The sequence below is a fragment of the Pochonia chlamydosporia genome, chromosome 5 (genome assembly GCF_001653235.2).
Source record: "Pochonia chlamydosporia 170 chromosome 5, whole genome shotgun sequence".
NCBI lineage: Eukaryota > Fungi > Ascomycota > Sordariomycetes > Hypocreales > Clavicipitaceae > Pochonia > Pochonia chlamydosporia.
The window spans coordinates 1,196,930-1,218,324 of record NC_035794.1 but is presented as its reverse complement, the minus strand read 5'-3'; the positions used below and the strand labels follow the sequence as shown (position 1 = coordinate 1,218,324).

The 21,395-nt window shown below is 50.9% G+C and overlaps 8 protein-coding genes across 8 annotated transcripts; 4 read left to right on the top strand and 4 right to left on the bottom strand.

Moving 5' to 3' along the window:
- Window positions 1-979: 979 nt before the first annotated feature.
- Window positions 980-2,318, top strand: VFPPC_05667 (protein kinase-like domain; the record flags this gene model as incomplete). Its single annotated transcript, XM_018284823.1, has 2 exons — window positions 980-1,342; window positions 1,422-2,318. The coding sequence occupies 2 exons, from the start codon at window positions 980-982 to the stop codon at window positions 2,316-2,318; spliced, it is 1,260 nt and encodes a 419-aa protein (XP_018141703.1).
- Window positions 2,319-5,033: 2,715 nt separating this feature from the next.
- Window positions 5,034-6,431, top strand: VFPPC_05666 (thiol-specific monooxygenase; the record flags this gene model as incomplete). The annotated part of the gene is made up of 1 exon (XM_018284822.1): window positions 5,034-6,431. The coding sequence occupies one exon, from the start codon at window positions 5,034-5,036 to the stop codon at window positions 6,429-6,431; it is 1,398 nt and encodes a 465-aa protein (XP_018141702.1).
- Window positions 6,432-9,104: 2,673 nt separating this feature from the next.
- Window positions 9,105-10,390, bottom strand: VFPPC_05664 (60S ribosomal protein L4; the record flags this gene model as incomplete). The annotated part of the gene is made up of 3 exons (XM_018284821.1): window positions 9,105-9,804; window positions 9,858-10,008; window positions 10,186-10,390. 3 exons carry the CDS (start codon window positions 10,388-10,390, stop codon window positions 9,105-9,107), a joined length of 1,056 nt encoding a protein of 351 aa, XP_018141701.1.
- A 564-nt stretch (window positions 10,391-10,954) lies between these two features.
- VFPPC_05663 (proteinrelated to ser/arg-related nuclear matrix protein) lies at window positions 10,955-13,717 on the bottom strand (the record flags this gene model as incomplete). Its single annotated transcript, XM_018284820.1, has 1 exon — window positions 10,955-13,717. The coding sequence occupies one exon, from the start codon at window positions 13,715-13,717 to the stop codon at window positions 10,955-10,957; it is 2,763 nt and encodes a 920-aa protein (XP_018141700.1).
- Window positions 13,718-15,041: 1,324 nt separating this feature from the next.
- VFPPC_13886 (trafficking PGA2 domain-containing protein) lies at window positions 15,042-15,533 on the bottom strand (the record flags this gene model as incomplete). The annotated part of the gene is made up of 1 exon (XM_018291658.1): window positions 15,042-15,533. The coding sequence occupies one exon, from the start codon at window positions 15,531-15,533 to the stop codon at window positions 15,042-15,044; it is 492 nt and encodes a 163-aa protein (XP_018141698.1).
- Window positions 15,534-16,536: 1,003 nt separating this feature from the next.
- On the bottom strand, window positions 16,537-16,779 carry VFPPC_16206 (hypothetical protein; the record flags this gene model as incomplete). Its single annotated transcript, XM_018293959.1, has 1 exon — window positions 16,537-16,779. The coding sequence occupies one exon, from the start codon at window positions 16,777-16,779 to the stop codon at window positions 16,537-16,539; it is 243 nt and encodes an 80-aa protein (XP_018141697.1).
- Window positions 16,780-16,948: 169 nt separating this feature from the next.
- Window positions 16,949-18,559, top strand: VFPPC_05660 (monocarboxylate transporter; the record flags this gene model as incomplete). Its single annotated transcript, XM_018284818.1, has 3 exons — window positions 16,949-17,285; window positions 17,363-18,056; window positions 18,130-18,559. 3 exons carry the CDS (start codon window positions 16,949-16,951, stop codon window positions 18,557-18,559), a joined length of 1,461 nt encoding a protein of 486 aa, XP_018141696.1.
- Window positions 18,560-19,135: 576 nt separating this feature from the next.
- On the top strand, window positions 19,136-20,587 carry VFPPC_05659 (elongation factor Tu, mitochondrial precursor; the record flags this gene model as incomplete). Its single annotated transcript, XM_018284817.1, has 3 exons — window positions 19,136-19,310; window positions 19,369-19,397; window positions 19,481-20,587. The coding sequence occupies 3 exons, from the start codon at window positions 19,136-19,138 to the stop codon at window positions 20,585-20,587; spliced, it is 1,311 nt and encodes a 436-aa protein (XP_018141695.1).
- Window positions 20,588-21,395: the final 808 nt, after the last annotated feature.

Below are 21,395 nucleotides of genomic sequence, written 5' to 3'. Positions count from 1 at the left end.
TGGGCCACCATCAGCATCCTTTACGTTGCGCTATGTCGATAAATACAGGTGGGAGTTGTCGTCGCGTAGATTTGGTCGTGATGTTTGCGAAAATGGAGCTTGACGTTGGAGCTCCCAATGGCGGCTAGAAAGCTGTGAGCAGCGAGAAGTGATGTGGAGCTCCAAGAGGCAGGCGGTGAGACTCTGACCTGTGGGATGCGCCTGGTTGGGGATGAGCCAAGGCGGGTGATTGCCAGCTGACTGCCAGGTGTCAGCGGGAGTGGCAGATCCAAATTGGTGGGGAAGGCGCGAATGCTGTTGATTGATTGCCTGCAATTCTGTCAAACGTCTCAGTGCCCATCCAAACGCCATCATCTGATAATTATGGACAATCTTGGCAACCGACCTTTACAGCAGCGTGAGAAGTTGTCACCTGACTGAGTGGAAGACATTCGCTGAAAGAAAGCTCGCAGGTATGTCTTTGAAACTAGGATCTGGGAAAATTGTCGACGTTGATCATGTCTGGTGTGAGACTCGGTCTGGTATCCGAAGCTGGCAGTGACATGCCGCGAATGACTGTGGAGGCTCCACGGCCCAACTACTATCTTCCGCCGAAAAGTTGATGAGTGCTTGCTTGTCCCTAGTTAGGGACAATGCATGCTCCTGCCGCGGTCCCCAAGATTTGCTTAGCCAGACAGAGTAGATGGCGATGATGCCGGTGCTACTCTGCTTAAAGATCTGGTTAGTTCAGAAGCCTACGCAAGTCTGTCATGGTCATATACTCCCAGGCCTCGGCGCTTAACAGGGCGAACCAAGCTTGGCAGACTCCATGTCGTCCTGCCTTGAGAAAATCAGCTGAGCTCTTCGTCACATCTATGTGGGGACTGGGCTATGACCACAGACATACAAGTATGAAGACCTGTCTACGTCCTAGACTCTATTTCGTTTCTGCTGTCAGTTCCTTTTTGCCATTTTCTCACTATCTGCCAACGCCCAGAACATGATCGACGCTGAAGAGCGGCTCTGGGCAGGCTCGGGCAACTTGATCACTGGCGGCCCATACACTTGGCACATCACCGATCTAGACCAGCGGAGGCATTTCTCAGTCACATATACTCCGCCAGCTCCAGTTGAAGATGTTGAGGCCACAGAAGATATCTGTATGGCACAGCTCCAAAAAAAAAATGTCGACCAACTTGGCGATGGAGTCTACGGAATTCGCTTCTCAGAACCGGATGGACCCATTACCATGTCTACAAACCAAGAGGAAGACGACGTGACCTGGTATGTCAACAGCCATCCATTGGCTGCCTTGGAGCTTCCATTTCCTGTCAAGACGGTCTACTTAGAAAGCCTGACCGAGGTAGACCGATTAGCGCCTCAAGTCGATCTAGTATCGTACCCAGGGTCCCCGTGTGTTGGTGAGGTTCTCGATAATAAAGGCTGTGTTCAAGTACTGGTTCATGGAGAACGGAATGTTCCGAACTTGGTATGAACTCAACAGTTGGAGCCGCTTGCCTCGCGATCATCCGCATATTGTTCCGTTCGACTCCGTCGTCCTCAATAATGTAACTGGCGGGATTGTCGGGTTCACCACTCTTTTTATTCCTGGCGGCACACTAAAAGACAATAACGCTACAACTAGGCCCTTCCGTCTTCGGTGGTTCGAACAGCTCCTATCTGTGGTAGATGACCTGAACTACCAGTACGGCATGATGCATCAAGACATAGCCGCGCGGAACATCGTCATTGATGAAGAAGACAACCTTCGAATCTTCGACTTCAACTACTCAATCATGATTGACAAGCACTATACGCCTCATAGGGATGATATCAAGGGGGTGATCTTTACTTTGTACGAGATTATCACTCTAGACGAGCATTTCCGTGAGCTTCCTCACGAGGAACAAGACGCTGAGGCACTACTACAGATGGAGTGGCAAAAGCACCCCGAGGTGATGCTAGACAGCGATGTTACAGAATTTCGGAGCGTATTAGATGCATGGGTTACGAACAGAAAGGAGAAGGAGTTTAAACCCATGGATTCGTGGGTGCAGTGGCCATGGATGCCCAAGCCGCCACTGGGACCGGTGCTAAAGTATGGTCCAAATGGGGAAGTTACTGGAAAGGAGATGAAGCCTGTTCAAGTTGTGATCCGGAAACACCTGGTCCAAATGGGCGAGCCGTATTGGGAGTGGGAAAGGCCAGCGAGCTACCTCCTGGGAGATGCTCTTCAAAAAGGGGATGCGGGCAAAGAAGCCAACATGCTCCCAGTGGGCGAAAGACTCAACGGGGTTCAAACAGACTGTGACTCCACGGACATTTGCGCCGTTCCGTGAACAGTAGCAAACGCAAATAGAGGACCTATAAAAGGATCGGGCTTCACTAAGCGACCGCAATTGCTGCAACAACAGACGAAGTCCAGCGAGTACGACACCGAGAATTCGGTGAACAGTCCATCGACTCACTGCCCTGTGCGTCAGGTGGTGTTACGTACGCCTCTCACCACGGTCCAAAACTGCTGTTATGCTTGCGCTGGTATTGTGCGTAATGGCAGATGACGCCGTCGAAGGATTGCCTTTCCCTCAAGGGCTGATCTATGTCGGTAATAAGCATTCCGCACATGTAGTTATACAGATAGAATGGCTCATAGTTAGTATATTGGCGCACCATTGGTATGAAGAGAGCGGGGGGCAATCGTGGCCGACTTGATGGCAGAAATCCATGACTTGCTATGGTATGGGCTTTGTAAAATTGGCGGTACTAACATCTCCCGTATATGTGTGCAGGATCTATGTGAACACATGCTAGTACTGAACCCCTAGCTGGGAATCACTTGCCAAATATCTGCGGTGTGAGAGAATTCGTCTACGTCGTTCGCGAGTCGTGTTCAGACAACATCAGTGCAGTCAAATTAGACGAGCAGCTTGTGTAATGAATAACTTTCAGAGAACTTTTTGGGCGTACCCATCATACAGTAAAAAATCATTAAAGCATTTCTGCGACCATACATACAATCTGTGTACCAAAGACATTACTCAAACCATCATGACCATCAAATCATCCCTTGTCCCTTTACCTGATCCACCTTTCTCATCGTATGTTCTGCTTTAGTCATACGAATTATCTCTCAGAAATGCGTCCACATAACTTGCAGCTTCTTCGGGCAAATACATAAACACATGAGTATCAGTCCCAGCTTCGATGGGTCTACTGTCGTGCATAAAACTCTTTAAAGTCCACCAGAAAGCGTTCCAAATATAATCTTGTCATTGAGTCGGGAAATGTGCTGAGATGGTATCTCGCTTTTTCCTCCAACTTCCATATTTTCCTCATGGGGGTATCCCCATCGGGCTCGGTTTCTACTGTCTCGAACACAGTTACTCTCACAAAGGTCAAAATATCAGCGTACGAAGCTAGGTACCGTTTGACTGCTTCAATGCTTTCATCATCCCACATATGGCAATCTTCCAAATCCCTTTCGTCTTGAATGTACCGGTACGCACGTTTACAGATGCAGCTCCTCGCGTGAGACGTGATTGAATTAATGCTCCCGCTGCCATGGTCCACGTCCCTAGGCATTTGAGCCGCTAAGTATGATTCCTGGGCCTGGCCGTTCACGGCAGCTAATTGCGCCCTCGGAGTTACCTCACTGCCAGGACGATTAAAGGAGCCATAATTTGCATCTCTCTGAGAAAAGGCCGTCATAAATTGGGGGCTAAAGTGCATTTGGGTCGTGCCCTGCATTGCGACCACTACGCTGGGATATATAACGTAACTAGCTGTTATCTCACGCGTCAAGTTACCTTCCAACGTTGCAAGCCCTGTGTAAGCCCGTTCATCTACTGTTGCAGATATCCGTTATCCAAGAACTCCAGCTCCTGGTTACACCTACTTCATCCCGCGCATTAGCATCGCAGTGTTCTCCCATTAATCCTCTGGTAGTTCAGTGACCTAACTAGGTAATATCGATTCTAAAGAAAATATTATACTTACCACAAGAAACTTCTTGCTGTGCTAGTACTTTACCAACCGAGCCACGTACCTAGGTAGCTTTTGTTGAAGGGCTTTCCGGCAAAACCGCTCTTTCCTCTTTACCCTTTGTCGTTGTACTCTTCTATATACCTTCAAACTGCCTATTTCTTAGCCAGTCGTAACCTGTAGCGGAGCATGTGAGTGGGAGAAGGAGAGATTTCACCAAGATGCCGTGAGGGCAGAGCAATGCTTTATACCACTTGACAGTTTGTTCATGCAATTGTGGAGCCCATGTAAGTTGAGGATGGTGAGTGTCCAATGTGTTTCTGTTCGTGCTCCTGTGGGGTTCGTGAGAGGGTGTCCTTGCTGCTCCAAGGCCGGCTACGATTCCGTGTGCTACAAACAGGGGGGTCGGACCCCCTGTCTCTGTCATTGTGCTTGGGTTAATCACACTTGACTGCCTGCAGAATGAGGCTGACGATATCCAGTGAGCACTCTACTCTCTGGGGACACCAGCTCTACCAAGCCCTACCAATTTGGGTCTGGTCTTCTTGTTGGCATGCAGTCAAAGTGAAAGTCGTACAAGACGTCTCCTTTAAGCTTACAACGGTTGTACACCTAGGGGCGGCTGTAGTATTGATAGGTATACAAAGGCTACAGTACTCCGTACTGTACTTACTACTTACTATTGAAGCCCTAAAATTCTTACAAAGAGAGTCTGGTAGTACCAAGTGCCTCATTCTTTGGTTACTGCGGAGTACCTAGCAGTACCTAGGTATGCTCCCTTCTTCCTACGCTACTTAAGTATAGAGCGGTGCATCAATTATCCGAGCATCACGCAACAGAATGGACCCCCCCCCCCAGCCTGCTTTCTTGCTGCAGTGAGCACTGAGCAATGCCGGTGCTCCAGACTCCAGAGCATGGGCTGAAGAGTCACACCATTTCATGGCCCAATTGCCAACCTGAACATTTCACCATGAGTTTAGCTTAAACATCTTTGCCATATAGAGATTTATTTAAATATTTTGGTCAACTTGCATCGTATTCGTCATTTAATTCACACCCACCTGCTCTCAAACATGGGCTCTATATATCCCAAAACCTTCAATGTCAAGCGCATTGCCGTCATCGGCGCCGGCCCTTGCGGTCTTGCGGCCGCGAAATATCTCAAAGCCCAAGGCACATTTGACACGATAACTGTCTTTGAGCAACAATCTCAGGTCGGCGGCGTGTGGAACTACAACACCGTAGTACCAGCTCCGAATCCCATCCCACAAACCAACCCGTTTTACCCTCCGGACAGCCCAGTCCGTGTACCACCCGAGAAGACACCCATATTCCCATCGCCCATGTACGACCAACTACATGCTAACATTCCCAAACCGCTCATGAACTTTTCGGATCTGGAATTCCTGCCGCAGTCGTGGATCTATCCTGGCCGCCACGATATACAAGACTACATCGTCAAGTACGCCCAGGATGTACGAGACTTGATCCGGTTTTGCGTCCAGGTAAAAAGCGTGCTGTTACGGCCTCAAAACGGTGAGGACAAATGGCACGTGGTAGCCGAGTCAACTACCAACGGCCAAGTTACAAACGAGGTGTTTGATGCCGTCGTGGTAGCCAACGGACACTACTCTACGCCCTTCGTCCCTAATATAAAGAACATCAGCGAGTTTCACACAGCGCACCCCTCCGTCATCATCCACTCCAAGAACTACCACTCCCCCGAGACATTCCGCGATAAAAAGACCATCATTGTCGGCAACGGCCCCTCCGGCCAAGACATCGCCTACCAAATCAACAAAGTGTCCAAGGGACAAACCCTCCTGTCCGTCAGACACGGGACGCCGCAAGAAAAACTCGACCACATCGGCTGTCGGGAGATTGCCGAGATTGACGAGTTCCTCATTCCCCAGCGCGGCGTGCGACTCAAAGACGGCCGTGTGGAAACCGACATTGACGCCATCGTCTTTTGCACAGGGTTCCGGTACTCACTCCCGTTCCTCAAAGACCTCGAGAAAGACATCATCACGAATGGAGCGTGCGTTCACGGCCTGTACAAGCACCTGTTCCTCATTCAGCATCCGACCATTGTGTTTTCCGTGCTGAACATGAAGATTGTTCCGTTTCCCATCTCGGAGGCGCAGGCGGCTGTCTTTTCGGCAGTCTGGTCGAACCGTCTGCATATGCCGCCGAAGCCGGAGATGCTGCGCTGGAATAGGGAGGCTGAGGAGAAGGCGGGTGACAAACTGCATGTCATGGCTGATGGGCAGGACGGGGTGTACTTGAATGAGCTTCATGATTGGGCTGTGACTGCTTCTACGATTGCCAAGGAGCCGCCTATGTGGGGAGATGAGAAGTTTTGGATGAGGAGTATTTTTCATAAGGCGAAGAAGGTGTTTGAGGAGCAGGGCTGTAAGGCAACTACACTTGAAGAGCTGGGGTTCAAATACGCGCCAGGGTGGGATGACTGAAGCATGTGGCCAAAATTGCTGTGAATTTGAAAAGCGGCCAAGTATATATTTCCAAAAATACCAGACACATGCTAGAATGGACGTACAGTGGCAACATGATCTTCCAAGGCGCACAGTTTCGCCAAACTAGGTAACCGCATCAGCATCAGCACGCTGACCATAAACGACGATCAGTCAGCACTTCCAACCAACAGACCAATAAGCATTCCAACCTTAAACCAAGTACATATATAGCCCAGATAAATCTTTACACTCTCGGCTGTCTTCTTTTATCTTTCTTTGTTCTGCACAGACCTCACCCCGCGTTTCTCGCAGTCGAAATGGAGACACCAGGCATAACCGACTACGAGCGCACTCTCATCTGGTGGCTCTGCTTCACCCTCCGTCTGCTCCTACAAATGGTGATTCGAAACGCAATCATACCACGACGCTGGCTGGGAACAGGCATGTTTCCAAACTTGGTGTACTCGTCGGTGGCTACGCTGCCGGTGGTGTATCTGCAGGGATATTTGTCGGGGGAGCGGGCGCTGAGGCCGCCGAGGGGGTTGTTGTTGTATGCTTTGCCGCCGGTGTTGGTTGTTGCTGCGTTTGGGGATTGTATGGAGGAGGGGTGTTGGACGGGGTATTTGGGGGCGGAGGGATGATTGATGCTTGGGTTGAAGAGGTTGAGAGGATTTGGGGTGAGATGGAGTTGTGAGGTTTGGGTTATTATTGGTGACGTGGGTCTGATGGATGAGTTTGGTGTGGTTTGCGGTTGAGTTTAGAAGTGTGATTGGATTTGGTTGCATGAGAGGATTTACGGTTGTGGTTTTGGATAGACGTTTGCTGGTTGAAATTTTTAAATAATTGCTTTGATCTTTGAATTCTAGTAAACTTGGTCTTCTCATTAGCTATCTGTTGTATCTGTGGCATTGAAGTGGTTCCTTGAACGAGGTTAACGTCACAAGCATAGACCACAATGTAGACTAGTGAAATGTAACGAATGGCTTTGTTGATGTCCAGACACAGCATCCTTTGAGTACTTTTTCCAATAGAGACGTATACCAAGTTCCGTTGTCGAATTTCGTAAAACTCGCGACCCCTTAGCCCAGCCACGGAACCTGTCAAGGAAGTCACGTAATTATCCTTCACACCAGACAATTCACAGCTCCCTTAATTGCTTAAGTTTACTACTTAAGTAGTCTCAGGGCTCTACTATATAACGCCAAGATTACCCCGTTGTACAGTTTGCCAGCTTTTCCCCTTAGTCATAATACAAAAGTTTGTTCCCTCTCATTCCTTTCATGGAAACTCACTTTTGCATCTTATAATCTTCATTCCTCGCAGCCTCCGACCAGGCCTAGGGATGCGCAACCAATCTTTTCATAAATCAAAAATCAGCCATTGAAAAGTACAAAGCCAACGCAAACGATGTTGCACCTGCCTCAAAAGATGTAATAGCAGCAACCGCACTCACGTCGAAGACCCGATCGTGGATAGCACAGCCCGTATTCACGTCGCACCATGGGATCCGGAAGAGAACCGCACTACTGAAAATTAGTAACCACACAAAGGATAAGACGAGCCATGCGCATACACATCGTTGACACGCGCCATCATCGCATGTGCTCTTGTTCTAAATAGTTCATTAGCCAGGTATTTGAAGAAGCGAAATGTCCCAGTGCTTACACATTCGGACGGGTAGAGGCAGGAGCCTGGCTTTGTGCCCGCGTGGCAAGCCCCAAGCAGACTCGCTGCAATGATGGCTGTAGTAAACTTCATGTTGGAAAAAGTAGTTGAACGTAGGCAGTGAGGAGACGGAGTGGCCAGATTTTATTATGAGAAAGCTAGTGGTTCTGGCTTGGGCCTTTTGCAGTGGAATGCAACCCCCATTTATGCTCGTCGTGGTCAGTTATCAACCGACAATGGCAGAGCGATAATTTGGCATGTGGAATTATGGTGAGACAAAACCAACCGAATGCTGAGCCGTGCCGTGTCCTGCCCATCCCCGGCTGAGGTTGGTGCACAACCGACATCAATATTACCAAACGAAAGAGTGATATATGACAATAGGAATCGGGACGGGGCTGGGCCAACCATGACAAATCATGACGGGTTCGCATTTGCTGATCGTATATTTAAACACAAGGTCCAATGGATTCAATAGGCATAAGAATAGAAACGGAAAAAGGAACATTTGTGCCGAGAGGCGGGCATGCATCTGAAGGGATAAACAATCGGACAGATGGACCACATCGAGGCGACGTCGGCGGCATTTTGAGTTTGGTGGCAGATGCTGTGTAACATTACCTGGGAACGCGACACGGCAGACCCTCAGATGTAGATGCCGCTTTTCTGCTTGGGTCAACTAATTTGCTAAGGCTATGGCTTGACTTATTCATGGGCCTGGAGCAAACACTTCACATTAAACACAGCATCACTCAAGTCCACTGGCAATGTAACGTCGTTCTATGACTCTATCAAAGTCGGCCGCATACTCAAGACTACTCAAGACATTCACTTCATGGCAAAAACGCAAATAAAGTCAATCATCTCATTTCATTCAAGAGCTGAACGTTCCAGAGACCAAAATACGCCTCGACATACCGAAACAAATGAAAAAGGCCATAAAAACCAACCACATTCCATCATTCCAACCCCACTGCACACCCAGCAAGGTCAGCCTCCACCCATCTACAGCTTCTTCTGAGAATCCTTAGCGAACACAGACGCATAAGGGTTCAGACGCAGCATAACCTGCTTGTTGCGCAGAGGATTCTTCTTCTGCACGGCAGAGCGACGAGTGACAGCCTCGCCCTTGGGAGCGTTCAACGAGCTCTGGATCTCAGAAGAGTTGATCAGACGGGTCAGATCAGCCTGGGAGACAACGTTGGAAGGCAGGAAGAAGTCGCGCTTGTGGGCGGACGCCTCGGTGGTGGAGCCGTAGATCTCGTCCAGGGCCTTGAAGGCAGAGGAGGTCCAGACGATGAAGCGGCCGAGGTGGCCGCCGGGGGCGAGCTGGAGGAGGTTGAGAGAGGAGACGGGAGAGGTCTCAACGCCGGGGATGTTGCGGAACGCGGTGACGAGCTCCTTGCCGTCGACTTCGGGGTTGTAGACGACGAGGGGGCCGCGGCGCTGGCGGTGACGGCGGCCACGGAGCTTGCCCTTGCCGGCGCGGAGCTTCTTGGAGTTCTTGGCCTTGTCGAGGTCGGGGCCAGCGCCGACGGCCTTGAGGAGGGCCAGGGCGGGGGCGGTGCGGGAGATGGAGCCGGCGTCGAAGAGGGCTGAGTCAACGACGAGGGGAACCTCGGCGACGGTCATGATTTCGTGGCCGCGGGCCATGAGGAGGGGAGCGGCGGCGGAGGCAGCCAGGGCGGAGCAGGTAGCATAGCGCCTGAATTTGTTAGTTTTTGGAAGTTGTGACGTTATGAGCAGAGATATACGTACTTCTGGCCCTGGTTGACCTTGACGTGCCACTTGCGCCAGATCTTGGTGGGAGCAAACATACGACCGGATCGGCACATGTTACCAAAGGCAGCCTGGCCGGCACGGTGAGTACCACCACCAGAGACACGGGGGATACGAGCAACAGCACGACCTATCCAAGTCAGTTTTTTCTGGCTTCCAAACCGCAATTTCTGTGGAAATTTTCAAGCTCGGCTCAGTCCATCCAACTGCTTCAGTCCAACTCCAAGAAAAGACAATCTCTTCCCTCTGAGCAAACATCCACATCCAGACAAACATCATGCCGCTCAAAAATCCGTCAAACACATACCAGTACCCCAAGACTCAGCAGAAGTCTGGTGACCAGCCTTCTCGCTCACAGCATACGGCTGGCGCTTGTTCTTGGCCATGCCAGTGTGAACCCGCTGCACGATATCCGGTCGGATAGGGCTGGTGAAGACAGCAGGAACGGGGTGGGTAGCTCCCGTGGGAGCACCATCTTTGCCGATGATAGAGACGGTAGGTCGCGAAGCCATTGTGACGGTTGGGGGACTTGGACCTGTAGACAAAAAGGAGCAGGATTAGTATCGAAACAGAAAAAGATTGAGATTCGCTGCGCGAGGAGCGGGGGGGTAGCAAAATCTTACCGTTGTTGTCGAGCGGCGTGAAATTTGGGGATGGATGGAGGTTGCAATTCCGGCGGGCTCGTGATAAATTTCGCCAGAGTGAATTTTTGACCTTGGTAAATTTTGGTGGGCGGGCCCTAAGAATTGGGGTACGTACCTTAAGCGAGCCCACAGTCCCGATATCTGATTGGATGCTGTCCCACTTAGACCGTGCTCTGGCACAGTGTGCCTTATTTGGCACTGTAGCAGGGTTTGTGCGGTCAACCGCTTCTCCACTTATTCACATTCAACTCGGAACCTCGTCGTTGGTGCTGGGATCATCAGACAGCCATTGGCCAAAATGCTCATATATATCCCAAACTACCGAGTCCTACTATATGCTGTCATATCATCATCAAGTCATAACGTATGCTACATCATCAGGCTTTAGATACTTTAAATAAGCCAACCAATATATCACCCCTTCTACTGCTTCTACTCCCATCTCTTCCATTCTTCAACGAGCTTCTCCACCTGTTCTTCCTTCCATGAAGTGCTCACATTTGCTCTGTCTAGCTTGACCAATTTCTCATAGATATCTTTCTCTATACGTCGTCTTTGAACCACCTTTTCTTCTAGGTATTTAGGATCATTCCTTCGGCAGGATCGTTTGAAAATCTCCCTCATTCTAGTTGAGTAGAGCTGGCATGTAGCCGTTGGTAGCCTTTGCGCCTTCATGTAAAAGTTCCGTGCAATGACATTTCCGTCTCCGAGTTTCGGTTTAACCACGTTGCCGAAGCAGTTGCTGCACACCGTAAACTGGGGCAAAAACTGCATCGTATGCCAGTATCCGTCTATCACTGGACTGTCCTCCCGGCACTTGGAGCCGACAGACAAGTGCCACAGTTCACGCGCGAGATCATCCACGTTGGGCGGTTGCTTCGCCGCAAGAGCTTTATCAGAAGTAGTTTCGAGCGCATCAAAGAACAAAACAAACTCTTGTCGCTCCGGCGTAAAGTGCAGAGCACAGACATCTTGGCTTGCCCTCGCATCAATTGGTACGAAGACACCAGTCAAATTTGGTAGCAGCAACTCCACTGATCTGGCGCATTGATAACAAACAGCAAAGTCGGTCACCGGTTGTCGAGTATGGGGATCCTTGACGGTGAGCCAGGTCCGAGTAGCTTTTTGGTCACCCGGACATGGCTCCCGTTTGGATGTGGCACCAATGGTGGCAATCTGCTGTAGCAGCCGCAGGTCAGGAATCTTGTCCTTGACAGTCAGCAACCACGCTATCCTATACCATGGAGAGACACCAAAGTCGCAGGAAATTGGCTCATCTGATGGTCGAAGCATTGGTTTAAAAAAGGTGCGATATTCAGTTGAAGAGAAAACTGAGTCGTAGCAGGTCGGACATATGTTGAAGTTGGTGTGCGGGAGGGTGAGCCAATCTACCTTGCCCGCAACAGGCTTCTGACGGGGACACTCTGGTAAACTATCAGATACATCTTTGGGATGGTTTTCAGAATATCGTCTGTAAGTGCCAATTGGTCGCTCGAGTTGAACACCATCTTTTTCAGGGTCAAAGGCTGGCGGTTGCCAGTTCTGTGGAGTTGCGGCCGTCGTCGATGGTGTTGCTGGTACTTCACTACTCGAGTCGAAAAAGCGTCCTGGATTAGTGGAAACTGTTGGCGAGGGTTCTGGCATCGACACGGCACCCAAGTCAGCGACTTTTGGCTGTTTGCCTTCTGCAGTTCTCCCTTGTATGCCAAGACCAACCCCAGGAGGAAAATCGTCGTCTGGATATGGGAGCTGAGTATTAGATTCCTTCGGTATCTGTGCCGTCATGCGAGGTGACTTTGCGAGCGGCTCTCTTGGCACGTCTCTTAAGTCGTCACGCGCCATCTGTCCATTTGCAGCTGTCGTAGCTGCCGCTGTCGCTGCCGCTCCTGCCATCAGAGGGAAGGTACTAGTTCGAGAGGAAGCTCGAATGTGCTCAGAACCATTGTCCCTCCTATCCCGTCGAGCCGACGGCTTTTCATCTTGAACAATCACTGGCTTCGATGACAGATAGCCAGAGCCGCGAGGACTTCGAGAGTATTCATCTCCGGAGCGGCTAGGATCCCGAGACGAACGCGGGGAGAGCTTGACCTTGGGACGATCGGATCGTTCATACGAAGCATCTCGTTTATCACCTCTAAGATACAAATACTCGTCACGATACCGAGGATCAACGTCATTGGTCATTCTCCTCCTAGGTCGGCTACTCTCCAGGTCGGTATTAGAGCGTCTTGCCGACGAAGATGCTCGTTCTTTTCCGTAGTAATCACGGTCCGAGTCGCGACTGGTTTCAAACTGATGACTTGAACTCGACGGTGAGCGCCCGTGGTATCCTCCCGAGGACTGGCTCATGCCACGATACCTCTTTTCGCGACCCTTGGGTCCGCTTTGGATGATATCCGGAGATAATAGCTGGTCACCGTAGGGGCGCGATTGACGAGGCTCGAAATAGTCCGGCCGAGGGCCAGTGGCTGCCGATCTAGTTCGGTGGTGCTCAGGCTGACGACGATCGTCCAGCTCGGTATCAATGGTCGGCAGTTCCTGCTGGCTCTTTCGACGGTCCGGACCATAACGTGATCTGCCAGTCGCATCTCTTCGTGGTCCGCGGTCGTCTTCTGGTCTTGGGGATCTCCGAGCTGAACTACGGTCCCTTGGGGTGTGCACATCGTGTTGCCGTTCTGTCTTGGGCGTATCTTTTGCAAGGGGTGTCGATTTCTTAGCCGAATCTGGAACGAGGACGAATCTTCTCTCAGAGATATGTTCAGGAACATCCTCCATCAAACTGTCTTGGTTGACTTTGCCTCTGGACTGCGGCTCTTCTTCAGATACGAAGGTCGCAGCAGGTGAACCATGTTCCCTAGCAAGAGATTCAATCTCGTCTTCAACTGTGGGTGGTGGTGGCCGCTTCCTTCGAGGCTCCGGCGCAGGCGCAAGGTATACAGTTCTTGGAACTCGGCCATGGGCAGGGACCGGTGGCGGGACCGGTTCTGAGGGCGCAGAATGTGAGAGCGGAGGGGGTCGAGAAGAGGAAGAGGAGGCGGAGCTATATTGATAGGTCAGCATGGTCAGTTGTTTGGATCGAGCTTGCGCGAGCTGGAGTTGCACCAGGGCTAGTACTAACGGGCCAGTGCTGCGAGCTCTGGACGTGGTAAAGTAGCCAGTCTCGAGCATATTCTGAATGTTGAGCGAGTCACCCATGCTGAATGTCTGTCCAAGGGTTCCACTACGTAAGAGGCATTGCAGCTTGCTTTAAATCAAGATCCAAGGGTCGAGGGGCACCGAGGCCAAGTTCTTTGTTGACGTCGACCTGTGTCTGCACCACGGTGTCGCCAAGTGCGGTCAAAGTACGAACGAGGCTGGTCAGTCGGTCTGGTGTCTGATGTCTCAAGATTAGAAGCTATTGCTCTCCCGCAGCTGGCAAGTGACGAATAGCGAATGACGGCGGGCGACTCTTCAGCAAGCCGACCAGTAAGATTCAAGACGAGAAAGGACCTGGTCCTCGGATGCGACAGATGACTTGGGAAGGAGCGTCCAAGGCTGAAGAGGGAGGGAAGGACGCAAGTGCCAGCGGTGAAGAAAAACAAAGAAGTTGACCTTGATGAAGTCGTTCGCGGCACACAAGCTGGGACAAGGGCCGATTTATGACTGGCTCGGAACCAGAGAATGCACATCAGGTTGCAGCAAGAGGTCTGGTCAGACCAAGGTCACAGCAACGGTTATGCTTGTCGAGGCGCAGCCAACCGCAGGTGGCGATGACATAGTTGGTGGAGCAGAGGATCCCGTCGACAGCCAAGAGTCCAAGACAAAGAACTCTGCATGGTTTGGGGCACTTTGGGGCAGAACGACATGTCAAATTTCACTAATCGCACTGCAGAGATATCCTTTGATCCGGACATTGACGGTTGAGCTATCAGACCTGAAAGATACAGAGCCTTGGCTATTGTGCTGTTCAATGAGCCAAGACTGCGAGACACATTCATGTCCCCGAACCCCTCAACGGACGGCCCGCGAATTGACCCCACTTGAGACTCTGGGCTGCGTTGCGCCTTGTTTCGTGCTTACCTTTGGCGCCATCTTTTACTACCCTACAGAATGGAGGAATTTCATGACGAGATATGTTTCACTGCGTTGCTGATCTGCAGTCGTTGACAATTGTAACTCAAGTACCTATCTAGGTAGGTAGATAACAATTTAATTTGTACTTGTTTTAACCACTCAGCCAGCAAGTAGCATTTCACGAGAAATACATGCAGCGGGTAGATTGACAATATGCCAAGATAACACCTCCCATCCTATATCAACACCATCGTATGCACGACAAGAATAAATCTGCCTGTCCGGAGTACATTCATACCAATCACCTCATTTCTGTAGCCCACTACTCCAGTCCATGCAAACACATCCCAAGCCAAGACGAACCACGCCCCCCAAAGCAAATAGTCCAAAAGCACACCACACAAAAACGCCATGAATTCATAACACAATCTCAATACTATTACACAATCCCCACGCCAAGCCCACCTCAATCCTCCAAAAACTCCTGGATATCAGCATCCTCATCCAGCGCCGCCCTCCTCCTCTCATCCTCCTCCAGCAGCTCCCTCAGCATCTTCCGCTGCCGCACCCGCGCCTTCTGACCCCAATCAGACGTCGTGCCATCACCGCCGGTATTCTCATCATCCGCATACAACTTGTCCTTGATGCCGCGGTACTCATTGGGCGTGAGCTCCGGGTGAGGCAGCGTGCCGTCCTCGCCGCGTTCCTTCTTGTCGTCCCGCTCCATCTTCTCCACGGCGCCCTTGGTGACGGCCTTCATGAGATAGGGCCGGAGGAGCATGTATCCACCTGCAATGACGATGACGCGTATCCATGACTGCGGGGACATGTTGTTGAAGCCTTGGGAGATGTTGTTGGTGGCATTTTGGCCGTACTCGGAGAGACGGGCGATGAGCTGGCCGAGGAGGTTGAGCGCAGGTGGCTGTTGTGTGTCGACGGGTTGTGCTTGGTGGTCCATTATGGGGACTGGCGCGTGGGATGAATGGGTAAAGTTGATGCTTCTGAGGGGGGAATGATGGCGGAGTTGAAGGCGAGGTGAGTTGTTCGTTTGTGCCAAGAGGGTTGATGGAGTAGGTGCTTGTCCTGGACTTGACTTGAGGTAGGTGAGATGAAGTTGACAGAAATTTGTTGCAGGTGGATCCCTTGGCTTGCGGCTTCAGATAAGGGAGACTGGTAGGGTCAATTGATATGCAGGAATAACTAGAGTTGTCAAATTGCGTAGATAATGCAATGGACTGTGAGAAATTGAGTGAAATGAGGATGTATATGAGAGTTGCGATATTTCACGCAACGGTGTAAATTTTTCTCTCGTGTCTCGACGTGGCATCCGGAGCCTCCAGTGTGGTTGAGCCGCGGTGCAACCAGCCAGAGACAGCCAGACCAATCCCTGACTGGATATTCCCTTCCGCCATTGGTCGGCTGCCCCGACTTTGCCGGTGGCGCAATGGCTTCCGTGTCCCGGCCGAAGATCAAGCCAGAAGCTCAGCCTTTCCGGGCATGTCACAAGTAATGTCTAATATCGGAATGACACCAAAGGGATATGCTAAAGCAACGACATCAGGGTCAATGGTGCTTTCTTCTACGGGCATGGTTGAATACCAGGATGAGCTGTATGAGTTAGCCTGCGCCACCATGTAGTGTTATGCAGGAAGGCCATGGTGACTAGCCTGGTGTTGAGAAAACCAAGGATGCTGGGGTTCAAGGTTATTTCCGGCGTATCTGCTGTGTCCCAAAACAGTACTGTCGACCTGAGACAGCAGTAATTCTGCAGCAACAATGACAACCTCTTTGTTCTCCATGTAAGTCAGTACAACGAGATGGAAGAGTCTGCTTTCTTTTCTTCCGTTCTCGGTCTCCGCTGCTGGGAGCAAGTGGGGATCTCGTTCTAGTTGCTTGATAACTTAGCTGCAGGCCAACACACCTCAATGGCAACTAACCAGGAGCACAAGGGCCTGGCACCACTAGACACTATCCCACGACTCAGGCACCAGTTGACCTCTCCTCCAGTGAGTCAACGGCAAAGTTTTTAGCGGCGGAGCTGACCGTATTGCCGACGGCCATCTATTCCCTAACGAACCGGAACCTCGAAACGGCAAACATGAACCCCCACACAGACAGCGTCCACGACGGCCCAACATGCCAAGTGGGTTTGTAATCGGCGCCTTCTTGTTCCAAAACGGCTGATCCTGTAACAGTTTTGGCATGCTATCCGCCGGCCGGCAAAAGGTTGCAGGTCCCTAAATTCTTGGTTAAAAGTCGTCCCCGGACCCTCTCCGCTTTCTCGGGCGAAGGCCGTCTTTCTCTCCGTCTTTTTCTTTTCCCCAATTGACACCAAAACGAAACATCGGGGAACAGGTCTTCCTAAAAGGAAAAATGACTGAGAGGTTCAACGAAAAGTTTGAAGTCACCAAGGCTTCGGATGGTGCAGATTCGGGGCTAGACACCCTTGCGCCGACAGCTAGTCGCTGTACGCAAAAAATCGCTGAGTCGGACGCGGCTATGGTACAAGGTGAATGGATTGCTGAAACAGGTTCGCAGGTCTCTCGCCAAGTCTCTCGTCAGATTTCCCGTCGTGATGTTGAAAACGCGAGCCAGGAGCTCAGCGACTCAACCAACGATGACGATGAGTTTCCCGATGGCGGCTTAGAAGCCTGGCTCGTTGTGCTGGGAGCCTGGTGCGTCTCATTTTGCAGCTATGGCTGGATTAACAGTAAGTACAATTCAATTCTATGCCATTAGCCCTCAAGTGCCAACAAGCGGTCTGCTAACCACTTGACTTTTTACCAGGTGTTGGTACCTTTCAAGAGTACTACCAGACGGGACCGCTCAAGGACTATACGTCGAGTCAAATTGCCTGGATTCCGTCAATGCAAATTTTCCTCATGTCATTCTTGTCGCCGTTCACAGGGAGAATCTTTGACAGATATGGCCCACGTTCCCTGCTTCTTGTTGGGTCCTTCTTGCACGTCTTCGGCCTGATGATGGCATCACTGTCGACAAAGTACTACCAGTTTATGCTCTCACAAGGACTCTGCAGTGCCATTGGCGTCTCTGCCACCTTTCTGGCAGCCATTGGATCAGTCAGCGGCTGGTTCAAGAAACGCCGCGGTACAGCGTTCGGAATTTTCGCTACTGGATCCAGTGTAGGGGGCGTCATCTTTCCCATCATGCTCAGCAACCTCATCAAGTCTATCGGGTATGGCTGGGCGATGCGGAGTGCTACCTTCATCATCCTCGCCCTCCTCATCGTGGCCAACCTCACTATCAAGGCTCGGCACCTCAGTGGCGGCCGTCAGAAGCTTTCGAAAGAACTCTTGGCTCGCCCATTCCACGAGAAGACCTTTTTGTTGTTGCTTATTGGTCTTTCATTGGTTCCGTTTGGTCTCTATACCCCGATAGACTATATGCCTACTGTCGCCAAGGCGGAGGGAATGCGCCAATCCCTCGCACAGAATTTGGTCGCTTTTTACAACGCTGCAAGGTAAGCTTGTGACGTGCCTCTTAATCCACCTCCATTTCTCCGTGTATAACAGCTGCTAACCTTCCTGGAACAGTTTGATTGGCCGTGCTGGTTCCGGCCTTCTTGCTGACAAATTTGGACTCTTTAATATCTTCTCGCTTGCCTGCTACGGAGCAGGTATCTGGGTTTTGGGCTTGTGGATTCCCGGAGGAGAGAATGATGCTGCAACTGTAGCCTTTGTTCTCTTGTTTGGTCTCTTCTCAGGTGCCTATATCGCGCTGATGGGGGCCCTGGTGGCGAGAATTTCACCGATTGAAGAAGTTGGCTATCGAAACGGCATCGGCCAGCTATTCGGTTCTGTTGGTGGCTTGGTTACTGCTCCAATTGCTGGTGCCATTCTTCAAAGTCCTGCAGGTGTGAATGGATTGAAGGCATTTGCTGGAGCCTTTATGATTGCCGGAACAACTGGTATCGTTGCAGCGAGAATTTCGCGAACAGGCTTCAAATTGGGAGTCAACTTTTAAAAGACGAAAGACATTTGGTCGTCTCACATCTGACGGCCGCACTCGATGATTCAAGCATTCCTGCTCTTGTCAATGAGACAGGAACCATATAATGCATATAAGTAATAATTCAGGGAAAATAATCATGTATTTAGATTGAGAACGGGAACAAATATTAGAGCTTGGCAAGGCGCTCTCTTTTATTCAAATGTCTCGCAATTGCTTTGCCTCGGGTTTGCTGTACTGTAGTTGGCTGTGGCCTCTTGTGCAAGACCCTGGTCTCACAAGCTGATCAGAGACAGGAACAAAATCATGGTGCCTGACAGAAGCATCACGTGACACCATGAATGCCACGCGCCACGACCACACGAGAGCAAGTGGCCCTGGTCCTCCTTGGGCCATTGAAAGCTACCTAGGTACGTACCAACGATTGGAGCTCATAAAAATTTCGAAGCGACCAAACCAGACATCTCCAATCGGTCCAGTGCAGTTGCACCTCCACCATTGTCGCCATTGTCACCCCTTTTTGCATCCATCCTCCACTCCTTCTCTTCTTCAATCGGTGTATTCTTTTCCTAATTATCGGTTTATTTCACAATGTCTGCCGCTTTTAGATCTGTTGCGCCGTTCCTGCGGACTGCGCGACACGGCTTGCGCAATGGCCGTGTCAACCCCCTTCAGTCAGCCATGAAGCCCCAAGCTGCCTCTGGCATGCTCAACATTTACCGCTCATACGCCGTCTTTGAGCGAAGCAAGCCCCATGTCAACATTGGTGAGACGGCAAAGTGTTCTCTTGTGTAAAGCTGGCCGAGTCTAACATGGGTTTCTAGGTACAATTGGTCACGTCGATCACGGAAAGGTAGGACCACGGGGCTTCTGCAACCCGCGAAATTTTACCATATTGACCTTTGTTTTAGACCACTTTCCGCTGCCATCACCAAGCGACAGGCCGAGAAGGGTTTGGCCAACTTCCTCGAGTATGGTGCCATTGACAAGGCCCCTGAGGAGCGAAAGCGAGGTATCACCATTTCTACTGCTCACATCGAGTACGCTACCGAGAACCGCCACTACTCCCACGTCGACTGCCCTGGTCACGCCGATTACATCAAGAACATGATTACTGGTGCCGCCAACATGGATGGTGCCATTATTGTCGTCGCTGCCTCCGATGGTCAGATGCCCCAGACTCGAGAGCACTTGCTGCTCGCCCGACAGGTCGGTGTACAGAAGATTGTTGTTTTCGTCAACAAGGTTGACACCATTGACGACCCCGAAATGTTGGAACTTGTCGAGATGGAGATGCGTGAGCTTCTCAGCACTTATGGTTTCGAGGGCGACGACACCCCCGTCATCATGGGCTCTGCTCTCTGTGCCCTGAACAACCAGAAGCCCGAGATTGGCAACAACAAGATTGACGAGCTCATGGCTGCTGTTGACGAGTGGATCCCCACCCCTGAGCGTAGCCTGGACAAGCCTTTCCTCATGTCTGTTGAGGATGTCTTCTCCATCTCTGGCCGTGGTACCGTTGTCTCTGGCCGAGTCGAGCGTGGCATCTTGAAGCGTGACGAGGAAATCGAGCTTGTCGGTAAAGGCAAGGAGATCATCAAGACCAAGGTTACCGATATCGAGACTTTCAAGAAGTCTTGCGACCAGTCTCAGGCCGGTGACAACTCTGGTCTTCTCATCCGTGGTGTCCGCCGTGAGGATGTCCGCCGTGGTATGGTTGTCTGCAAGCCTGGCACCGTCAAGTCGCACACCCAGTTCCTCGCCTCTCTCTACGTCCTCACCAAGGAGGAAGGTGGCCGTCACACTGGATTCCACGAGCACTACCGCCCCCAGCTCTTCCTTCGAACTTCCGATGAGTCTGTCGACTTGACTTTCCCTGAAGGTACTGAGGACGCCAATGGCAAGATGGTTATGCCTGGTGACAACGTCGAGATGGTTGTGACCTTGACCAACCCTAACGCTATTGAGGTTGGCCAGCGATTCAACATCCGTGAGGGTGGCAAGACTGTTGCCACTGGTCTGTGCACTCGCATCATGAAGTAAGCGATTAGGTGCTGGACGAGGGAGAGGAAATGGACAAAACTACGAACACTGATCGAGCATGAATCTACTGGCTCCAAGGCTCAGCAGGAGTGGCACCGTGGAGAATCTAAAAGCAACGTGGCAAGTGAGCGGGTTGAGTGTAAGATGTACGAATTCCCATGTTTCTGAGCGATAGGAGCTCTGTGTATACTCCCAGGATGGGACCTGGAGATCTCTCCACTCTGCTTCTTCCCATTGTCTTGATATTTGTACTTTAGACAGGCATACAGGGGGGGATCAGTGATGCAATAAATTCAAAGATACCGCACTGTACAAATTTGTCATAATAGCTGTCGAGACAATGACAGGTAGCACCATAAAGTCAAAAGTTGTGACATAGCGGGGGAGCTAGGACCAACTTGATCAAGATCCTTCAGAATTTTCTACAGACATTTGCCATGCAATTGGTATTTGGCAATTGGAATGAGCCACAAGTAGAACGATTTTTGCAACTTATAACATCGTGACTCTCACAAAGCATTTCAGTCTGCTCACCAGGCGTGCTGTGCATGTCACTCCTTCCTCGGCAGATGTTGCGTTATCTCCACGTGATGATAGAAGTGGGTGTTGGCTGCAGGCAAGGCAGGGAGAGCTTGCGTGGGGCAGGAACCGTTCGTTGGATGGACGAGGCAGTTTCAATGGCGCTAGGGAAGCTCGGTGCAAGCTGGCATCTCGACACATTTCATTTCTAAGCAACGAACCATTTCCAGCCATTCAGCCACTTATACTTATTGAATCCATCTCTTATTGACGTAAGTTGCGACTGTAC